Source organism: Theropithecus gelada, chromosome 16 (assembly GCF_003255815.1).
Source record: "Theropithecus gelada isolate Dixy chromosome 16, Tgel_1.0, whole genome shotgun sequence".
Classification (NCBI taxonomy): Eukaryota; Metazoa; Chordata; class Mammalia; order Primates; family Cercopithecidae; genus Theropithecus; species Theropithecus gelada.
Window position 1 is genome coordinate 25,775,769 of NC_037684.1, and position 19,590 is coordinate 25,795,358.

The 19,590-nt window shown below is 51.3% G+C and overlaps 1 protein-coding gene across 2 annotated transcripts; it reads right to left on the reverse strand.

Annotated features, from left to right (window-relative positions):
• Positions 1-3,226: 3,226 nt before the first annotated feature.
• CDK5RAP3 (CDK5 regulatory subunit associated protein 3) lies at positions 3,227-14,392 on the reverse strand. 2 transcript variants are annotated; one of them, XM_025363268.1, is made up of 14 exons: positions 14,196-14,392; positions 13,940-13,985; positions 11,704-11,835; positions 11,323-11,423; positions 10,006-10,958; positions 9,656-9,803; positions 8,991-9,344; positions 8,185-8,295; positions 7,093-7,171; positions 6,079-6,167; positions 4,214-4,419; positions 3,675-3,846; positions 3,550-3,572; positions 3,227-3,422 (listed from the first exon to the last, which is right to left on the reverse strand). In XM_025363268.1, the coding sequence occupies exons 7-14, from the start codon at positions 9,111-9,113 to the stop codon at positions 3,275-3,277; spliced, it is 951 nt and encodes a 316-aa protein (XP_025219053.1). In that variant the 5' UTR covers positions 9,114-9,344; positions 9,656-9,803; positions 10,006-10,958; positions 11,323-11,423; positions 11,704-11,835; positions 13,940-13,985; positions 14,196-14,392; the 3' UTR covers positions 3,227-3,274. The 2 variants fall into 2 exon arrangements, with proteins under 2 accessions (XP_025219053.1, XP_025219052.1); XM_025363267.1 differs by having other exon boundaries at positions 3,227-3,572; positions 8,991-9,135; positions 9,664-9,803; ... (1 more) ...; positions 10,910-10,958; positions 14,196-14,386.
• Between the last annotated feature and the right edge of the window lie 5,198 nt (positions 14,393-19,590).

Here is a 19,590-nt window from a genome sequence, read left to right on the forward strand (position 1 = left end):
AGGTGCCTGTAATCTCAGCTACTCGGGAGGCTGAGGCGATAGCTTAAACCTGGGCAGCAGAGGGTGCAGTGAGCTGAGATCACACCACTCCACTCCAGTCTGGGTGACAGAGTGAGACTCTATCTCAAAAATAAATACATAAATAAAATAAGTTTAGGCCAGGCATGGTGGTTCATGCCTGTAATACCAGCACTTTGGGAGGCCGAGGTGGGTGGATCACCTGAGGTCAGGAGTTCGAGACCAGCCTGGCCAACATTGTGAAACCCAGTCTCTACTGCACCTGTAATCCCAGCTACTTGGGAGGCTGAGGCAGGAGAATTGCTTGAACCTGGGAGGCAAGGGTTGCAGTGAGCCGAGATCGCTCCAGGGTACTCCAGCCTAGGTGACGAGTGAAACTGTCTCAAAAATAATAAGTTCTAAAAAAAGATGAAATAAAAATCATTAACAGGACAGGTAGGAGTGTATGAAAAGGCAGAGAAGAGCCTTGGGACCTGGGTTTCCGGGGAGAAACTGTATACAACATCTGGGAAATTAATGGTGGTTGGGAGGTGCATGTGAGGAGCTCCAGCAAGGTTGGCTCCTGCTCCCAAAGGCTGGGGATGTGCCTTTCTTTTGTCCTCAACTCCAGGCCAGGTCTCCAGAGCAGGTTAATTCTTTAAATGGGTGGGGAGATGTTCGCTCTGAATAATGCAGCTTGTTCCCTGCTCTGAACTGGCAATAGGAAAGGAGTTCTAGATGTGCCAGACTCCCCACGATCCTGGCAGGCCCTTAGAGGGGCACAGGGGGTGGACCGCTGGGACCCAGATGAACGAGCCTCAGCACTCCACTTATCCCATGTTCACAGTCAGCCACTGCAGGCTGCAGTGCAAAGGGATCCCACTTTTGTGGTCTATAAAGAGAAGCACACCGGAGAGGACACGGTAGGGCTGATACAGGAAGAGAGGCAGTGTTTGGGCAGAGAGGCAGTGAGTGGGGCTGAGCTGTGGCTGGATTTAGCAAGCAGAGAATTTTAGAAAGGTGACTCGATGCTTCCTTATCTGAAGCTGGGTGAGGTGTCTTAGCCAAGTAGTGAGAGGCGTTGCCTTAAATCCTCTCTGGAAAGAGGTGGGATAAAAGTCAACACAAAAGTATAGTGTGCTCTTGGCCGTATAATTCACACCAAACTAAGGATTCTGAGGGTGTAATCTTGGTGCACCGCTTCCCTCTTTCCCTGAATTGTTTTTAACAACGCTGGAAACCTGACTGCTTGAAACTTGGTCTTAAGCTCCCCTAAAGCCCCTCACCTCTAGGATGGAGAGTCCTCATCATGGTTTCCCAAACCAAAAATAAGAGCTCACACGTGTCCAGCAAGAGCCTCCTCCGCACCAGGCAGCATTCTAAGAGCTCTGCATATCTTAACTCATTCTGTCCCTACAACGACTTCTGAGGGCGTTCTGAGATTCACAAGCAGGAACCCAAATACAACCAGTGAAGCTCAGGGAAGTCGGAGGCAGACCTGAAAGACACAGAGTTGCTCTTGCCCAGGGAGAACCAGCCAGGTGGGCCCCTTCGGTGTCTTCAGCATGGCCAGGAGGGCTGGGCCCAGGAAGCAGGCGGGGGCAAAGGAAACGGAGGCTGAAGGTTCTGGAGAACAAACACAATGTTATCGGGTTAAAGGCTTTTATGAAACCACTTGCCTCAGCCTAAGGATCAGGGTGGGCCTTGATGTCACCTTTTAAGCAGTCACCTAGTATCTCTGATCCAGAACAGTCGTCTAACCACACTACTTACCAAGGGGGCCAAAATCGGCTGAGAAAACTCTAAACCCACTTCCCTTCCTGGGAAAATAGCCAAACCTCGGTGAGTACTACTTCCCCTCGCCAACCTTAGGCGGGGCTGGGAAAGCAGGTCAGGTGCTCATCTGCAAGGGCAGGGGCAGAAGCTTTGGAGGCCTGAACCCGGTCTGCCACGGTCACCTGCTCCACAGGACTTCTCCCTAAAGCTCCACTACTGTAAGCAAGGGAGTCTGCGTAACAGCTGGTGACCGGGCAAGGGACATTAGAGTGGGCAAGGGTAGCATGCCTCAGTGAACTGACTGCTACTGCAAGAGGCCGGCCAGACGGCCAACAGAGCCAGCAGCGGAACAGGTGGGGCAGGAGCTAGCAGGCATTCTCCCAGAGGGAGAGGGACCAAGAGCAGCAGGCAGTTCCCTAGGCCAAGAGCCTCCCTCCTGAGCTCTGAGGCCAGAGTGTAGTCCACTCACCTCTTCTAGACCCTGCTAGTCTGCGGAGTCTTACCTCCACGTTCAACACCAGTATTTTTCCTTTTTCAGTTCCTGGACTTCTCATTTCAGCCCCGATCCCCCAAAAGGAGGTGACCAGGCAAAGATTGGGGGGAAGTGGTGGGTTGACATTAATTGATAGGAACGGCTTCGAGCAGTTCATGCTGCCTTATCTCTCTCTCCTTTGGATAGCGTGTGTCCGCCGGAGTCCGCGGGGTCGGTGATTAATAGGGGCCATCACTCACTGTCCAGGGCGGCTGAAAGGCAGCAGGGAGGGGGCGGCCCTCCCCAGAACTGAGATAACAAGCAGCAGGAATAATGAGTGGTGTCACTCCACTTTTCATTTTGATGGAAAGTCATTACGGGAGTCAACGCCAGCGACAAAGAGCCATGAATCAACTGCTCTGCTATGAAATTAAAATCGAATTGCCGGCCACCCCCAACCCCTACCCTTCCTGGGAAATGGGGATGGGTAGGTGGCTTGGGAGACGGCTGCTACTCTGGGGTGGGCTCTATCCGATCACAGAGCGGGCAGTTATGGGCAGGAAGTGGACAGGCAGCCAGGGAAGGTGACAGCTCCTGTCTCCACCTTGTTTATCGGACCCTTCCTCCCCAAACCGCATTTTCCCTCTGCCTGGAGGTAAGCTGGGATTAAAAGGAAAATACAGCTTTGCCGGCTCCAACAAGGCCTCTGCTTGACTGCTCCCCCTGGGCTTCTGGCCTGAGTCGGGGAGCCTGGGCCTGGTCATGGAAAGGGGCCCACACACAGCCATCCCAGAGCCCCCTGCTGAACCATTTGTAGGTCTGGGGTCCTCCTTATCACCAGAAGCAAAGAGGAAAAGTCCTCAACTTGGGGATCCACAGTGACAGCTGATGGCCCGGGGAGCCCACAGGATCAAGAACCCCACAAAAACAGGTGTGGAGCCTCAACTGCAGGCTCAGAGAAGCAGCATAAGGAACTGTCAGTACTGAAGCAAGAGTTTTTTTCCTCTTTTATTAAGTCTGCTATACTAACTAGAAGGAGCAGCTGTGGTTTTTGCCTGACAGGCCACAGGGCCAATCACCACAGCTTCTTGTAGAGAACATGAAGAATGCCAAGATCACCATCAGGTACCGCTTCCTTCCTGTGGCTTTCCATCTTCCAGTCGGCCTGATCTTTTGCCTTGAAGGGCCTCAAAACATCAGCCCTGGCTATCATCTTCAGCCCAAAGGCTGAGAAGATGGGCAGGCAAGAACACGGAGGGTGTCACAGAGAGGTTCCCATCAGGTTCACAGGGCGCCCGCTGTACCTCTTGGAGATGTCAGCTTCAATCTGAAATAGTGATACCAAGTGGGTGGAAGCAGGGGTGTTCAGGGCCTCGCTCTGCACAGATTGGGAGTCCTCCCACCGGCAGGCCTCCCTTTCCCATCTCACCAGCTTCTGCAGCTCCTTGCTCTTCTCCAGCAGCAGGTCCAGCTTGGGCTCCAGAGCCGCCTGCTCCCCAAGTGCCTCCTGCTGCTTCTGCACCATCAGCTCTTTCTTCAAAGCCAGCAGCTGGGACTGCTTCAGCTTTTGCTGGAGGAATTCAGTCACTCGGTCCACATACCTGTGCGGGGCACTCAGGTGAGTGCTGGGGTAGCTGTGCACCTTGAGCATTCCCATTCAGCTGCTGGGGAGGTGAAAGGCTCGGAAACCAAACCCCCAATTGGCCACTTACCCTCATATCCTTAAACCCTTTCCTTCCTTTTAAGGAAAACCCACTCCCAGTTCCCCTGTCCTACTCAGGAAGCAAGCAGATTCTTCCTGTATATATCAAACCACCCCCTCTTGCCCCAAAGAGAACCCCTATCCCCAGTGGATGGCAACGGCCAGGAGGCAGTGACGGGGTCTAAGGGGTCGTGGAACAAGAGGAGGAATACAAGGAGGCAGAGTTGCTCAAGATGGCAGAGCCTTGCATCAAGGGGAAGCCAGACCTTGGTGAGGCCAGGATCATAAACAGGTGTTGCAGCTGAAGATTGGTGAGCTTGCCTATCAGATTATCCAGCACTGACACCATGGTAACCATCTTCTCTTTGGTCTGGCCCTGCAGGATGGCCGGAGCCAGCTGGAACTGGCTCACAGACAGGACGTCTGCCTCCTCACTCAACTCCACTGCTCTCTGGGCTAAGAAGATCTCAAGCTGAGGACAGAAGAAAAATTGGTTCAGGCTGTACATGATGGCTCACACTTGCAATTCCAGCACTGTGGAAGGCCGAGGCGGGAGGGTCACGTGAGGCCAGGATTTCAAGACCAGCCTGGGAAATAGTGAGACCCTGTCTCTACAAAAATTTTAAAAATTAGCCAAACATGGTAGTGCATGCCTGTAATCCCAGCTACTCAGGAGGCTGAGGCAGGAGGATCACTTGAGCCCAGGAGTTCGAGGTTATAGTGAGCTATGATTGCTCCACTGCACTCAACTGGGTGACAGAGAAACTCTTTTTTAAAGAAAAGGAAGAAAGAAAAAAGATAAATTGGTTCAAACTGAGAAAAGAACTCAGAATCTAAGCCCTTAGACTACTTGAAATGCAAAAAATGAGACATGAGGACTAGACTCTAGGTAAGGTGGGGTTATTTCCTCTGAACACTGTAAGCGCTCGGAGAGACTACTGTCACCCTTCAGTCCCCCACTCCTTTCTCAGCCTAACCCCGGACCTCGGTCCTTTCTCCCAGCCTGGGATCAGATAACTGAGAATACAGAGACTCAAAGGGTTCTCTCTGCCCAGGGAAGATATTTATTTTGTCTCCATGGGAGGAATGAGATTCAGGGAACAGAAATACATGTTTGAGAAGCACTGGATTAAGGCAAGGCTGAAAAGAATACAAGAGCCAGTCACATTATCTTATCAATCCTATTCTGCCATTAAAACTTGACAGATATCTTTTGTCCTCTCCCCTCGAAGCCGGGAGGAGCCTCTGGGCAGAAAGAGGAGGGAACTGGGTGAGGACAGAACTTTCAGGAGGCTCTCTGAACCAGCAGGCTACTGGGAAGGGAGCAGATACAGAGATTAACAAAGACAGGACCCCATCCTCCCAGCCCTACAACAAAGGTCCAAGAACGCTGGCTCCTTACGCTGGGCTGCTCAACACCTCAGCCACAGGGATCGTGCTTAAATGCAAATGAGATCACGTTCCTAACCTGCCCGAAACCTCCAACAGCTTCCCAGTTCACTAAGAGGCAAACCAATGTTCAGATGCTGTTTTTCTGAGCTCTTCTACTACCCACCAGCTCTCCCTCCTCAGCCACACCAGCCTCCATGTTGCTGCTCAACTGTGCAAGGCCTGCTCCCACCTCGAGACCTCTGCAGTTGCTCTCTCTGCCTGGGAAGCCCTTCTGCCAGACATGGTTCTCTCTGCACCGCCTGCAGTCTCGATTACAGGTCACCTTCTCTGAGGCCTTCCCTGACCACAAGATACAAAACTATAGCCCTTCCCAACATCTCGTCATCCTTCCCTGCTTTCTTTTTCTCTGTGGCACTCAGTACCATCTAGCATCCTGCAAATTTTATTTATCTTCTTCCAGTCTGCATTCCCCATTAGAATATAAGCTCCATGAGGTCAAGGACTTTAACTGTCTTATTCACCACCTAAGTTCTGGTGCCTAAGACAGTGCCAGGTGCCTAGGAGGTACCTGATAAGTAACTGGATGAACGGGAGGCATCTAATATGTGAGGTTCCTGCTGCAGGACACAGAAAGCACTCACACCCTTCACACAAACAGGAGGGTCAGGTCAGGCGTCCGGAGTGAGGCCACCTGTGCTGGTGCCATGCCTCCCCCTGCAGCTCCCAGAGATGACAGTACCTCCATGAGCTCATCAAGGAACTGATTCCGGGTCTCAGTGTACTCAAGAAGTGTCAGAGCATCTGGGCCCCTGGCAACACCTTCTGGAGCTGCCAGGAAGAGAGACAGAGAAGTGATAAAGGATCAGAGGACTGGAGAAGGAAAAGACCCTCAAGTTTGAGAAGCCCTGGAGGATCAATACGGACAGACTCACTGCACTAAAGCCACTTCCTGTTCCAATCCAAGGGAGAAGGGTACCTTGTCCCAGGTGTCTCAGCTCTAATCAGGTACCACTTTTCAACTCCCAGCCTGAGAGAAGGACTAGAGCTGGGTTCAGAGGGGTAGAAAGGCCGGCTCTCTGTTCTGGTGGACAGTAGGAAGTAAAGTTTCATCCTGCACCGCCCTCTAGTGGCTCAGACACCACTACATTTTCTCGACTGCTGGGGCGGGGGTCACGTCACACTCCAGTGCCCCCTGACCCCCCTAGCACCCTCCTACCATAACAGCTGGCCCACATTTGGTCTCTAAAAAGTTGAGAGTTTCTAAGCTCTCAACTTTTAAGAACCTCTCTTGGGCCAGGCGCAGTGGCTCACACCTGTAATCCCAGCATTTGGGAGGCCAAGGCGGGCGGATCACCTGAGGTCAGGAGTTTGAGACCAGCCTGACCAACATGGAGAAACCCTGTCTCTACTAAAAAAATATAAAATTAGTTGGGTATGGTGGTGTATGCCTGTAATCCTAGCTACTTGGGAGGCTGAGGCAGGAGAATCACTTGAACCCAGGAGGTGGAGGTTGCAGTGAGCTGATACGCCATTGCACTCCAGCCTGGGCAACAAGAGTGAAACTCTGTCTCAAAAAAAAAAAAGAAAGAACCTCTCTTGGTCCCCCTCAACTCACATCCTCATCAAGGTTTTCAGAAACAGTTAAACGTGCGAGAAGCCTCATCTTAGTGCTGCATTTTTTTTCTGTTTCTAGACACCTGGGGGCCCTTGAGCACCCCACTTTTGCCAGGGCTGCAGGGGATAGTGCACTTACCCTGGGTTCCTGCTTCCAGCACTGTGATCTGCAAAGCAACAGCATCGTCACCCCAGTCTATCCCATCACCTCCAGGGTCCTGGAAGGAGAGCAAAGAACCACAGCAATGGTGGGAGAATTTTCTTGAGCCAAGGAGCCAGAATAAACCAAAGCCCTTGATGAGGTCAATGGCTGCACGTTCCAACTCTACTAAGGACTTGCAGCCCTGAGTTAGGTGGCAAAGATGGCAGTAGGGCCCATCATCCCTGCTCTGTAGTGTTCCCACCTGCCTATACCCCTACATCCTGCACCAGACACCAGGCAGGAAAAAGGACACCAAAATTTAACTCTGACATGGGCTGGGTGCGGTGGCTCACGCCTGTAATCCCAGCACCTCGGGAGGCCAAGGCAGGTGGATCACCTGAGGTCAGGAGTTACCAGCATGGCCAACATGGCGAAACCCCGACTCTATCAAAAATACAAAAATTAGCCGGGCGCAGTGGCTCACGCCTATAATCCCAGCACTTTGGGAGGCTGAGGCGGGTGGATCACGAGGTCAGGAGATCGAGACCATCGTGGCCAACATGGTGAAACCCCGTCACTACTAAAAATACAAAAAAATTAGCAGGGTATGGTAGCGGCCGCCTGTAGTCCCAGCTACTCAGGAGGCTGAGGCAGGAGAATGGCGTGAACCTGGGAGGCAGAGCTTATAGTGAGCCGAGATCGCACCACTGCACTCCACCCTAGGTGACAGAGTGAGACACTGTCTCAAAAAACAAACTAACAAAATACAAAAATTAGCAGGGTGTGATGGTGGGTGCCTATAATCCCAGCTACTTGGGAGGCTAAGGCAGGAGAATCACTTGAACTTGGGAGGCGGAAGTTGCAGTGAGCCGAGATTGCGCCACTGCACTCCAGCCTGAGGGGCAGAATGAGACTGCCTCAAAAAACAAAACAAAACCCTGACATGTAAGGTGTGAAACTCTGCCTCCCTTGGACTATACTTGGTCTTAGAGCTATGAACTTCAAGTGATGCCTTTACAGACACAAATGACACTTTTCTGATGGTTAGAGTAGCGATCAGAGAGAGACAGACAGAGAAGGCCTCCTCACCTTTGAATCTGATTCCAGGAAGACGCCCCAGTCGATTCCAGCAGCCTTGGCAGAGATGCCAGAGTCAGTCCCCTCAGACACTGCCTCTACCCCAAAGTCGCCCCAGTCAATCTGGAAACGGAAAGAGTGTTAGCTCATGGAAGATGGATTTAAAAAGGGCCAGGCGTGGTGGCTCATGTCTGTAACCCCAGCACTTTGGCAGGCCGAGGAGAGGGGATTGTTTGAGCCCAGGAGTTTCAGACCAGCCTGGGCAATATGGCAAAACCCTATCCCTACAAAGATGTTAATAAAAAATTAGCTAGGAGTGGTGGCGCATGACTGTAATCCCAGCTTCTTGGGAGGCTGACTTGGGAGGATCGCTTGAGGCTGAGACGCAGAGGTTGCAGTCAGCTGAGATCATGCCACCGCACTCCAGCCTGGGCAACAGAGCAAGGCCCAGTCTCCAAAATAAACTAATTAAAAAAGGAGGGTGGGGCTGCCTTCCCAAAGGCCTCAGCTGCTTCTGTAGAGAGCACACTGTTCAAATGCAGTGGCCACTAAGCTCCCCCAAAGAAAGCCCATCTTCAGAGAGCTCACATGATGGAGGCTGCCAGTTCAAAGTGAATCACCTTGCAAAACCTCTGTGGCATTCACTCACCTATACTCAGAAAAATAAAGGAGTAGGGCCTCCTGGGCCCTTCTACCTACAGTCATTCTCACACAAATCCCCTTTCTTCCCTCTGGGTCTTGGGTTAGGCTGCTGGGGGTGGGGAGGGGACAAGCAGCTCCCACTACACTCCCACAGCTCATCACAAGGCCCATCTTACCGCATCCTCTGCTATCTGCTCAGGAAGTTCCTCGAGGTGGGGTCGCTCCACCACAGAGGGCTCTGTCCCCGTCCTCCACTCATACACCGTTGAGTTTCCCCGCTTCTGCACGAACCGCAGCATTGGCAACACCTCCTCTGTGGGGCTTCAACAGAGCACACAACTGACTCTCCTGCAGACCATGCATGAGGCCAACACTGGCCTTTGGCCTGAGCCACATGGTCAAATGGGCAAGGCCCCCACAGGTTCAGGTGTGTAAAAAGAGTTCAAATGTTATATGAGAAAAAGACAATTGGAGAAGGGACATGAGCTGGGGAACACAGGCAAAGCACGCCCACCAGGAGAGGCTGAGGCCTCTTTTTTTTTTTTTTTTTTGAGGCGGAGTCTTCACTCTGTCGCCCAGGCTGGAGTGCAGTGGCACCATCTCGGCTCACTGCAAGCTCCGCCTCCCGGGTTCGCGCCATTCTCCTGCCTCAGCCTCCCGAGTAGCTGGGACTACAGGCGCCCGCCACCGCGCCCGGCTAATTTTTTGTATTTTTAGTAGAGACGGGGTTTCACCGTGTTAGCCAGGATGGTCTCGATCTCCTGACCTCGTGATCCGCCCGTCTCGGCCTCCCAAAGTGCAGGGATTACAGGCGTGAGCCACCGCGCCCGGCTGCTGAGGCCTCTTTACCTGTCACACACAAACCCCACAGAGGCCTGGTACACGTCGATGGCTTCCCCCAGGGACTGCTGAGCTGCTGCCCCAATCTCAGCCAGCTGACTCGGCAGGTCCTTCACCAGGGCCAGCAGTTCTCCTCGGACATTTTCGCCCTACAGAGGGGAGAAGATGGGGAGTGAGACAGAAGTGGTGAGAGGTGGAGTCCAACAGATTGAAGAAAACATCCAAAGACTGAAGAAAAGTAAGACACTGGCCCAAAGGGGACACAACCGGGCTGAGGAGTCAGACGGGGTCAGAGGAAGACAAGCAGGGGCCCAGGTGTCCTCTGGCTGCAAAGAGGCTGCCGCTGCTCACCGTGATGCCATACTGCTTGCAGGAGTGGTAGAACTGCTCCCGCATCTCAGCAGCCCCTGCCTGGCACTCCTCCTCCTTGCGGCTGTATTCTTGCTGCAGCTGCTGGCACTTGGCAATCTGCTTCTTCAGTGAGGGGATCTCATAGTTGACATTCCGAACCAGGAGGCTAGAGAGTTCCACTGAGAAGGGCCCAAGAAATTCAGCCCAGGACACCCCCCTATGAGGCAGGCAGGCCCCAGCATGCACACACCCCCTTTGTGGTAGTGAAGAGCATGAGGTCAGCTTCCCAGCCCCACCTGTTCCCAGCTGTGGAGCCTAAGACAAGTTATTTAACCCCTCTAATCCAACGCTCATCTGTAAAACAGCGACAATAACATTTATCACGAAGATGCAAGAGAGAATCCAGACGACACACCAAGCACAATTCCTTGCGTTTAGTAGATGCTCAGTAAATATTAGCCATCATTACTATTTATACTAAACCCAACCCAAACACAGTCCTTTAGTTGCTCTCTCTCAGGCGCTTGATATTGCTCCCAGGAAAACCTGTGCCTCTTCTGTCTTGTGTAGAATGGGGGTGCGGGGGTGGGGGTGGGGCAGCACACTCCCGCTTACCAAGAGGTGAGTGGTGGAGGACCCACACATGCCTGCTCGCTGAGGCACGGCAAATGCCCACTACCAGCCTGAACCTCTTCCTTCCCCCAGCACTCCACCCAGTGGAAAATCAATTTGTAGGTGGGAAAATCAATTCCATCAAAAACAATCTACACAACATCTACACACAGGCACATCTACACTCCAGTCTCTTCCCACTCACAGACTGTGCCTCCTATAAGCCTGGTATCTCAGAACTCTGAGTGGGCTTCCCCATGGATACCGGGGCTCCAAGGCTAGGCCACTTTACCTAAGTAGGTGTTGTCCTTCTCATACAGAGCTATAATCTCCTGCCAATCCTGAGTAAGAACAGAAAGACGATGTTAAGCCAGAAAAGCACTCAACAGCCACATCCCAGCTCAATCCCTAAACAGGGGAAGTTTTCCCAGCCTTCATGTTACATCAAACACAAACTCCTTGTCCTTTCAACTCTGCTGGCTGGACCACCCACTTTAAGAGTGCAGGCGATCCCGAAAGCAGTGGGTTTGAAAATTAAACTCAGGGATAGGATCCACTTTGGAATAAGCTATAGAGACAGAGCAAAAGTTCAGGAAATATTCTATGTAGGCATCTCCACTGGAGCCTCAGAGAGACAACACAGGCTATGACTCCTTGGACTGGATGTCCCCAGGCACATACTACCAGCCCTTGGCCCACACTTGCCTTCATCCGCTGTGAAGAGTATCGGCCAAAAATATTTTTCGTGGAGGCCTCTGTGCCTTTGAGAAGGTCCACGATTCTTAGGCAGTGAAAGTAGTGAATGTCTAGAGAGCAAGAGACAGGATTTTGAGAACTAAAATATCTTCCTCACCTACTCTGGGCACTGCAGGTGGCTGATTCATGTATAATATACTGCCAGTAACTTTAGTGTGTAGCTTTTCCTTTCATCATATCATAGTGGAAGAAGCCAGCATCTATACCTCAAATAAAAATCGCTCCCTCTCTAAAGGCCAGCCCTGGTGTCTACATAACAAGGGAGTAGCTCAGCTGATACATACTACCTCAGCAAAGAAGGGACTCCAGTGACAGCCCCTAAGCACTCACAGGACCCAGACAGCAGCTGGGCGATCTCTTCGCTCTCTGGCATGTCCTGGATGGCAGCATTGATCTTCTCTCGGATTGTCAGCACCAGACTCTGCCATTTCAGGCTGCAGTGCCTTCTGTCCACCAGCCAATCTACGTGAGAAGCACCCAAACTGGAGTATTCCCATTCACATCACCAAAATTCCTTCACTAATGGGAGTGAAATACACTGAAAATAGTCTAAAAGTTGTCTTTACATTGATTAATAAAGTATGGGGTTCTGGAAAGATGGGAATAAAGACAAGCCCAAAGAGATGCCTGGGGCTATACAGGCTCTGACAATCTGACTTCATTAGCAGTGTGATTTTTATAGAGCAATTGCCTCAACACAGGGATAACACAAAGTTTCAATTGGTCCTGACATGAAAGTGCCACTTTTGACCATTCTCAATTCCCCATAATATTTTTGCTTCTATGGGTAATTATATCTTTCTTCCTGACAGAGGATGCTGCTCAACTTCCATGTCCTCAGGGCTGGGATTAACCATGACAATGGAAAATGCAAGATGGTTATGCCAAGTACCGGATGAATGAACAGCTGCAAAGCCTCTAATACCTACAGCGCCCTAAGGACTAGATAACATGACTCTATTGTGAACAGTGAAGTACCACCCTGTACATGTGAATACCAATGGGACTGACCTCTCAAAGTCTGGGCCCAGATTTGTGGCTTCAGAGCCATGCATATTTCCTCAGTGAGAGCTAAGAGCTGAGCTTTGTGGTCAGATGGTCCTGGGTTCTAGTTATTGTTATCAAGTTTCTTGAGCAAGTCTACTATTCTGTGCCTCAGTTTTCCCACATGTAAAATGGGGAATAATAAGACACTGACTAGAAAGGGGAATGCAGGTAAAACACTGAACAGTGTGCCTAAGACATGGCAAGGACTCAAAAAATCATAGTGATCATTTTTATCATGTTAAGTGCCTAAAACGGCACCTGGTACAAAACAAACCCTCAATGAATGGTAGTCATTTTATTGGTCCTTTTCATGACCAAGAACAAGCTCACACAGCAAGACTGCACATGGGCTGAAGGGCCAGTACAAATCTGAAGGGAGGCTAAAGAAGCCCCTCATGGCCACCAAGCAGGACAGACTAAATGGCTCCACAGAGTGGTGAATTCAGAACCTGTACTCTGCCAACCAGTCAAACACTGGGGTCCCACACTAGTATCAGTTATACTCCCTCTGCTATATTCCTGTAAAGTTTTCAGAAAGAAAAATTATGTTGATGTCACAGAACTAGAAGCAATGGACTGGGGTAGTCAGACACCATCTTAAGGACAAGACTGGCATCAAATCCATGAGTCCAATAAGCATTTTAAAATGCCAGGAGCTGTGTGATCAGACGAAGAGGCCTTCCCTGATTATGAACTGGGGAGGAAGCATGCAGGCCCCATACAGACAACCTGGAGATGGCCTGGACACTAAAAGGTCTTCATTTCCAACTGGGTCTTAGGTCTCTCTTCCTCCTAAAATCAAGTGGGAGGTGAAGATTTTTAAATGAGCGGTTTTTTTTTGTTTTTTTTTTCTGGTCTAATGCAAAGGGCATGGACAGTGGGTCAGACAGACTTAAGTTCCAAATGTGCCACTTAGTGGTTGACTGTTTTTTCGTTTTTTGCTTTTTGTTTTTTGAGACGGAGTCTCGCTGTGTCGCTCAGGCTGGAGTGCAGTGGCCGGATCTCAGCTCACTGCAAGCTCCATCCACCTCCCAGGTTTACGCCATTGTCCTGCCTCAGCCTCCCGAGTAGCTGGGACTACAGGCGCCCGCCACCTCGCCCGGCTAGTTTTTTGTATTTTTTAGTAGAGACGGGGTTTCACCGTGTTAGCCAGGATGGTCTCGATCTCCTGACCTCGTGATCCGCCCGTCTCGGCCTCCCAAAGTGCTGGGATTACAGGCTTGAGCCACCGCGCCCGGCCGTGGTTGACTGTTTTTAAAGCGAGTCATTTATCCTATGCCTGAATGATAGATAACATATGTTATTAAAGGAGAAAACACAGGTCAAACAGACTCTACATATGGTTCCTTCCGGCTGCTCTCAGGGAAGCAGGTCTGGCCACACGTGGGGCGTAGAACGAAGCCAGTGGTCAGCACCTTGACCCCGGCTTTCAGGCGTCAGAGCTCCCAGCTGTTGGACACAGGGGGCAACGAACAGGCCTCCCCCCGACAGCCAGCTAAGCGGTGGCGCCCCCTCCTACCGAGCAGCTTGCTGGTCTGGATGTCGATGGGCACGTGCTGATGGTCCTGGAGGGAAACACGGTGGGGAGGGGGGCGTGAGCGCGGCTGGGAGGACGAGCCACTCGCGCGCTCATTTCACGGTCCCAACCACCACCCTGCAGGGCCAGAACAAGGCCAGAGCGATGGGCTGGGTTGAGCCGCGCCCGGAGGGAGACCGGGGACATAGGTTAGGGGTCCGCGGCCAGTCCCCAGCACACCCAGCTCCCGTCCCCACACCTCCATCTTTCCTCCACTTCCGCTCCAGGCCGGAGACTCTGGCCCGCCCCCCTCTACCACCAATCCAGTGGCGTTATGGCCGAGCTTCAGTTTAGACACAAACGGGCTTCCTTCGGCCACGTCGCCGCCTTCCGTACAGCCAATCAGGGTATACGCTCCACTCAGGCCTCCAGCCCCGCCCACCACAAGGCTCCAAAAGGCTGAGCTCGGGAGGGGCGGGAGAATGGAGACAGCCAGTCGGAGACGCGAGGCGGGCTCACGGCCGGGGACTGGCGGGGGTGCGCTGCAGCGGCCGTGCGATTGAGGCAGGCGGCGCCCGAGAGCTCAGCTTGGCAGCAGCTTCCCCAGGCGGGCACTGGGTCCTCTTCGTGCGGATTGAGGTGTCTGCTGGCGGGGTCCTAGCGCCGAACTGGGAGGCCGTTGCAAATGCCTTCTTCCCTTCTTGCGTCACTTTACCATCCAGAGCAGTGTACAGGTCTCTTGTGGCACTTGTCATGCTTTGCCTTCTCATTAAGTTTCTCGAATAGACATGGTTGAGCACCTGCAACGTGTTGGGCGATTAGGGCAGGGAAGGGAAAGGAGGAGGATCAGTGAGACGTCCCAAAGAGAACACCTACATGGAGTCTAAACGAACAGCTGAAGATAGCTGGGTGATGTGGGAAGAGGAGTTTGCTGAAGATAGCTGGCTGATGTGGGAAGAGGAGTTTTAGATGGAGGAGACTACAGAGACACAGCTTAGGTGGCCACAAATTGCAAGAGGGGTGCAAGCAACAACAGGCAGGCTGGACGGGCAACGTAATTTGTGAGGTCCAGTGCAAAATGGAAATGCATGGCCCCTTGTTACAAAATGAAAAATTTCAAGATGAAGTCGACTCTGCGGGCAGGCCCGAATGGCTAGAGGAGAGGCTGTAAAGGTGGAAAGGTCATATCAAAGGGAGCCTCATTAAGGAACTTGGACTTCATCTCTTCAGACAGAGGAATCACAGAAGGGGTTTGAGGCAGGGAGGAACCTGTACAGATAGGCTGCTGGGATGATGAATGCATGGGAGATAAGACTGGGGGCAGGGAGGCTGGAAGGAGGTTGTTATCGAGGGATTATAGCCTGAGCTGGGACACAAGGTATAGGGAGGAAGGGGAAGGGCTGGATCTGAGGAATATTTAGGAGGAAAATGGATAGGACTTGGCAATATGATTGGCTGTTTAGGTGGAGGAGAGAGACACCAAGGATGACACTTAGGTGATTAGGTGGAAGCCACCACCTGAGACAGGAATGCAGGATGCTGAGCAGGTGTTGGGAAGGAGGGGGTCTAGCTTTGAACCTGGTCTGGCAATGCTGAGATACCCCCAGATGGAAAGTGTGCAGAAGGCACTTGGGTCTATAATTTTGGAGTTCAAAGGAGTTGTCGGGGCTGGAGATACAGCTTGGAGAGTCACAAGCTGGCTAATCTGTGGTCCGAATGGTGGCTGAAGCTAAGGGAGAGTTTGAGATTGGCCAAGAAGTGGGTAGGGTAAGGAGGGAGGGTGGGCTGAGGCCAGATTCCCCAGGATCTCACAAAGCTGGGTATGCCATTTCTTTTTTTTTTTGAGACGGAGTCTTGCTCTGTCGCAGGGGCTGGAGTGCAGTGACACTATCTCGGCTCACTGCAAGCTCTGCCTCCTAGGTTCACGCCATTCTCCTGCCTCAGCCTCCCGAGTAGCTGGGACTATAGGTGCCCACCACCACGCCCGGCTAATTTTGTTTTTGTATTTTTAGTAGAAACGGGGTTTCACCGTGTTAGCCAAGATGGTCTCGACCTCGTGATCCACCCACCTCGGCGTCCCAAAGTGCTGGGATTACAGGCATGAGCCACCGCGCCCGGCCCTGAGTGTGCCATTTCTAAATATTCCTTCCCCAGCTCCTGCTCACCACAGCACAACACTTGAGGCTTAGTAAATTTTTGATTGAAATGCATAGTGTGATACAGCAGCGGGAAGACCTAGATTCTGCTCAGTGAGGTCTTGGAGCATTTCTATACCCTATCTGATAGCCACAGTTTCCCCACATGGAGATAACAGCTATCCTATTTCAGGGTGTTTCTGTTTAGAGGCATAAATAAACACACTAGTAACTCATGACAGTTTACAACATACGGTAGATATATTTCTCATGCTTTGTAAACTCTCCCTATATGAAATACCATATATGGGCCAGGCGTGGAGGCTTACGCCTGTAATCCCAGCACTTTTGGGAGGCCAAGACAGGCAGATCACCCAAGGTCAGGAATTTGAGACCAGCTTGATCAACATGGTGAAATCCCATCTCTAAAACAAACAAACAAAAACCACGCCAGGCACGGTAGCTCATGCCTGTAATCCCAGCACTTTAGGAGGCTGAGGTGGGTGGATCACGAGGTCAGGGGTTCGAGACCAGCCTGATCAACATGGTGAAACCCCGTCTTTACTAAAAATACAAAAATTAGCTGGGTGTGGTGGCGTATGCCTGTAATCCCAACTACTCAGGAGGCTGAGGCAGGAGAACTGCTTGAACCCAGGAGGCGGAGGTTGTAGTGAGCCGAGATTGTGCCACCGCACTCCAGCCTGGGTGACAGAGTGAGACCCTGTATCAAAAACAAAACAAAACAAAAAAATAAAAACAAACGAAAAAAAAACAAAAACCATCCTGATGTGGTGGGTGCCTGTAGTCCCAGCTACTTGGCTACACAGGAGGCTGAAGCAGAAGAATCACTTGAACCTGGGAAGTGGAGGTTGCAGTGAGCCGAGATTGTGCCACTGCACTCCAGCCTGGGCAACAGAGTAAGACTCCATTTCAAAAAAAAAAAAAAAATATATATATATATATATATATATCATATATGATCATTATTATTATAGAACAAATTGAAAAACTGCTCTGAAAATGGCTCATAGGGCTGAACTAAGGGCCTTTTCAGGGATCTTTCATGGGAATTTGGCTCCCATCTGAGTCAGCCTGACTCAGGCTGTAGGAATTGCCCAGGCTCCTCCATGATTAAACATACACTTAACTGGGCCCCAACTATGTGCTCGGGGCTCTCTGGGACATCCCAAGAAGCAAGGCACTGCCCTGCCCTCAAGGTGTATCTCTCTCTCTTCCTGGGCAGAACAGGACAGGGCGGGTCTGGAAGACCCAGCCCAAGTGAGTTGATGGAAGCAAGGACCACCAGCCCTTAAACCCCACCCGCAGCTCCCCAAGGTGACTCACGTGGAGCAGAAGGATGTTTGAGAACAGTTCTGCCCAGCTACTGACTCCAGGGAGGCTGTCCTAAAGCCAGAGGCTCTGGGACAGAACCTACCTCTGCTGACTGCAGAGGCTCTGGGGGAGAGCCTGCCAAAGGCACATGCTTCTGTGTTCTCAAAGAGTGTACGAGCATTGGCGGGTGTCTGCACTTTTCCAAGGCCACAGGGAACTTCAAGGCCTGTGGGCAGATAAGCACATAATTGGTCTGGCATCCAGGGCATCGACTCTGTCTACTTCAGGAGACTTTAGTCGTTGGGGCTCCCAGCAGCTAGAAGGAGGCAGAGAGAGGTATGGTAGGTTTCTGATCAGGAATCTCCCAGTTCTCTGCTGATTTAACAGATGGGACCCTAGGAGAGGGGCAGCACATGTAGAGAGGTGAGGGAGGATATACCAGGGCTGTGCCAGCTTTGGACAAGGAAGCACAGAGCCCTGAGGCACTGTGTAGGCAGCCTGCCTTGCCATTCATTATTGTTGTTGTTAGCTTGCTTATTACGTGATAAACATGTCCACGTGCCAGTGTAGATCTAAATGTTTTACAAGCCCTATCTAATTTGATTCTTCTAACAACCTTATAATGTGGGTACCATCATTAACCAGATTTTAAAGGCAAGGAAGCCAAAGATTAATTACATAACATGTTGAAAATCATACAGTAGGTCAGGTACGGTGGCTCACGCCTGTAATCCCAACACTTTGGGAGGCCGAGGCGGGCGGATCACAAGGTCAGGAGATCAAGACCATCCTGGCTAACACGGTGAAACTCCGTCTCTACTAAAAACACAAAAAATTAGCTGGGTGTGGTGGCACATTGCCTGTAGTCCCAGCTACTCAGGAGGCTGAGGCAGGAGAATTGCTTGAACCCAGGAGGCGGAGGTTGCAGTGAGCCGAGATCGCACCACTGCACTCCAGTCTGGGTGACAGAGCAAGACTCCATCTCAAAAAAATAAAAAAAATAAAACAAGAAAAGAAAAGAAAAAGAAAATAAAATCATACAGATCATACAGTGGGCCGGGCGCGGTGGCTCACGCCTGTAATCTCAACACTTTGGGAGGCCGAGGCGGGTGGATCACCTGAGGTCAGGAGTTTGAGACCAGTCTGGCCAACATGGTGAAACCCCATCTCTACTAAAAATACAAAATTAGATGGGTGTGGTGGCGCATGCCTGTAATTCCAGTTATTTAGGAGGCCATGGCAGGAGAATCCCTTTAACCTGGGAGGTAGGGGTTGCGATGAGCCAAGATTGTGCCACTGCACTCCAGCCTGGACAACAGAGAGACTCAATAAATAAATAAATAAATAAAAATAAAGGAAAATTGTACAGTGGGTAGTTGGTGGGCTGGGATTCAAACCCAGGCCTTTTGGGCTCCCCAGCCTGCATTCTTCTTCTCTGAGTGATGTGCCTTTGCTTCTCCTGTACCCCTGCCTGCCCCTTTGGCTCAGCCACAACAGCTTCAGATCTGTTCCTCCCTTGGACCTGATTCCTATTTTCTCCCCAGCTGTTGTGCCAGACACTTAGAACTCCCACCCCTGCAGGCCCTGCCCCTTTCCAAAGTTCATTCTTACCACACCCCATTCTGGGAAAGGGAGCCCATTACTTATCCTCCCGCAATATCCATAAAAAGAAGGCTTACCTTCGACATTCAAATAACTCATTTATTTTATCTGCTATATTTTTATTACTTTATGGTCTGTGTGTCCGCTCACAGCCACAGTGACTATAGGGTGTGGTGTGTGTGCCTGTGTGTGTGTGGTGTATCTGCCTGCCAGGCTGGAAGCTCTGGAAACATAGCAGCTTTGGGCCTCTTGCTGTGTGGAGTGTAACCTCGGTTGCTTTTTTCTTTCTTTCTTTTTTTTTTTTTTGAGACGGAGTCTCGCTCTGTCACCCAGGCTGGAGTGCAGTGACGCGATCTCAGCTCACTGCAACCTCCGCCTGTCGGGTTCAAGCGATTCTCCTACCTCAGCCTCCCAAGTAGCTGGGATTACAGGCACACGCCACCATGCCCAGCTAATTTTTGTATTTTTAGTAGAGATGAGGTTTCACCATGTTGGCTAGGGTGGTCTTGAACTCCTGACCTTGTGATCTACCCACCTTGGCCTCCCAAAGTGCTGGGATTACAGGCGTGAGCCACGATGCCCTGC

What these genes read in the sequence shown, in the direction of transcription:
- CDK5RAP3 (XM_025363267.1), bottom strand. An exon ending in CCAGCTGCTGTCTGGGTCCT is followed by an intron (nt 11,424 to 11,703) that starts GTGAGTGCTTAG and finishes CTTGCTCTCTAG; the next exon opens with ACATTCACTACTTTCACTGC. An exon ending in GTGGGGTTTGTGTGTGACAG is followed by an intron (nt 9,136 to 9,663) that starts GTAAAGAGGCCT and finishes GCTCTGTTGAAG; the next exon opens with CCCCACAGAGGAGGTGTTGC.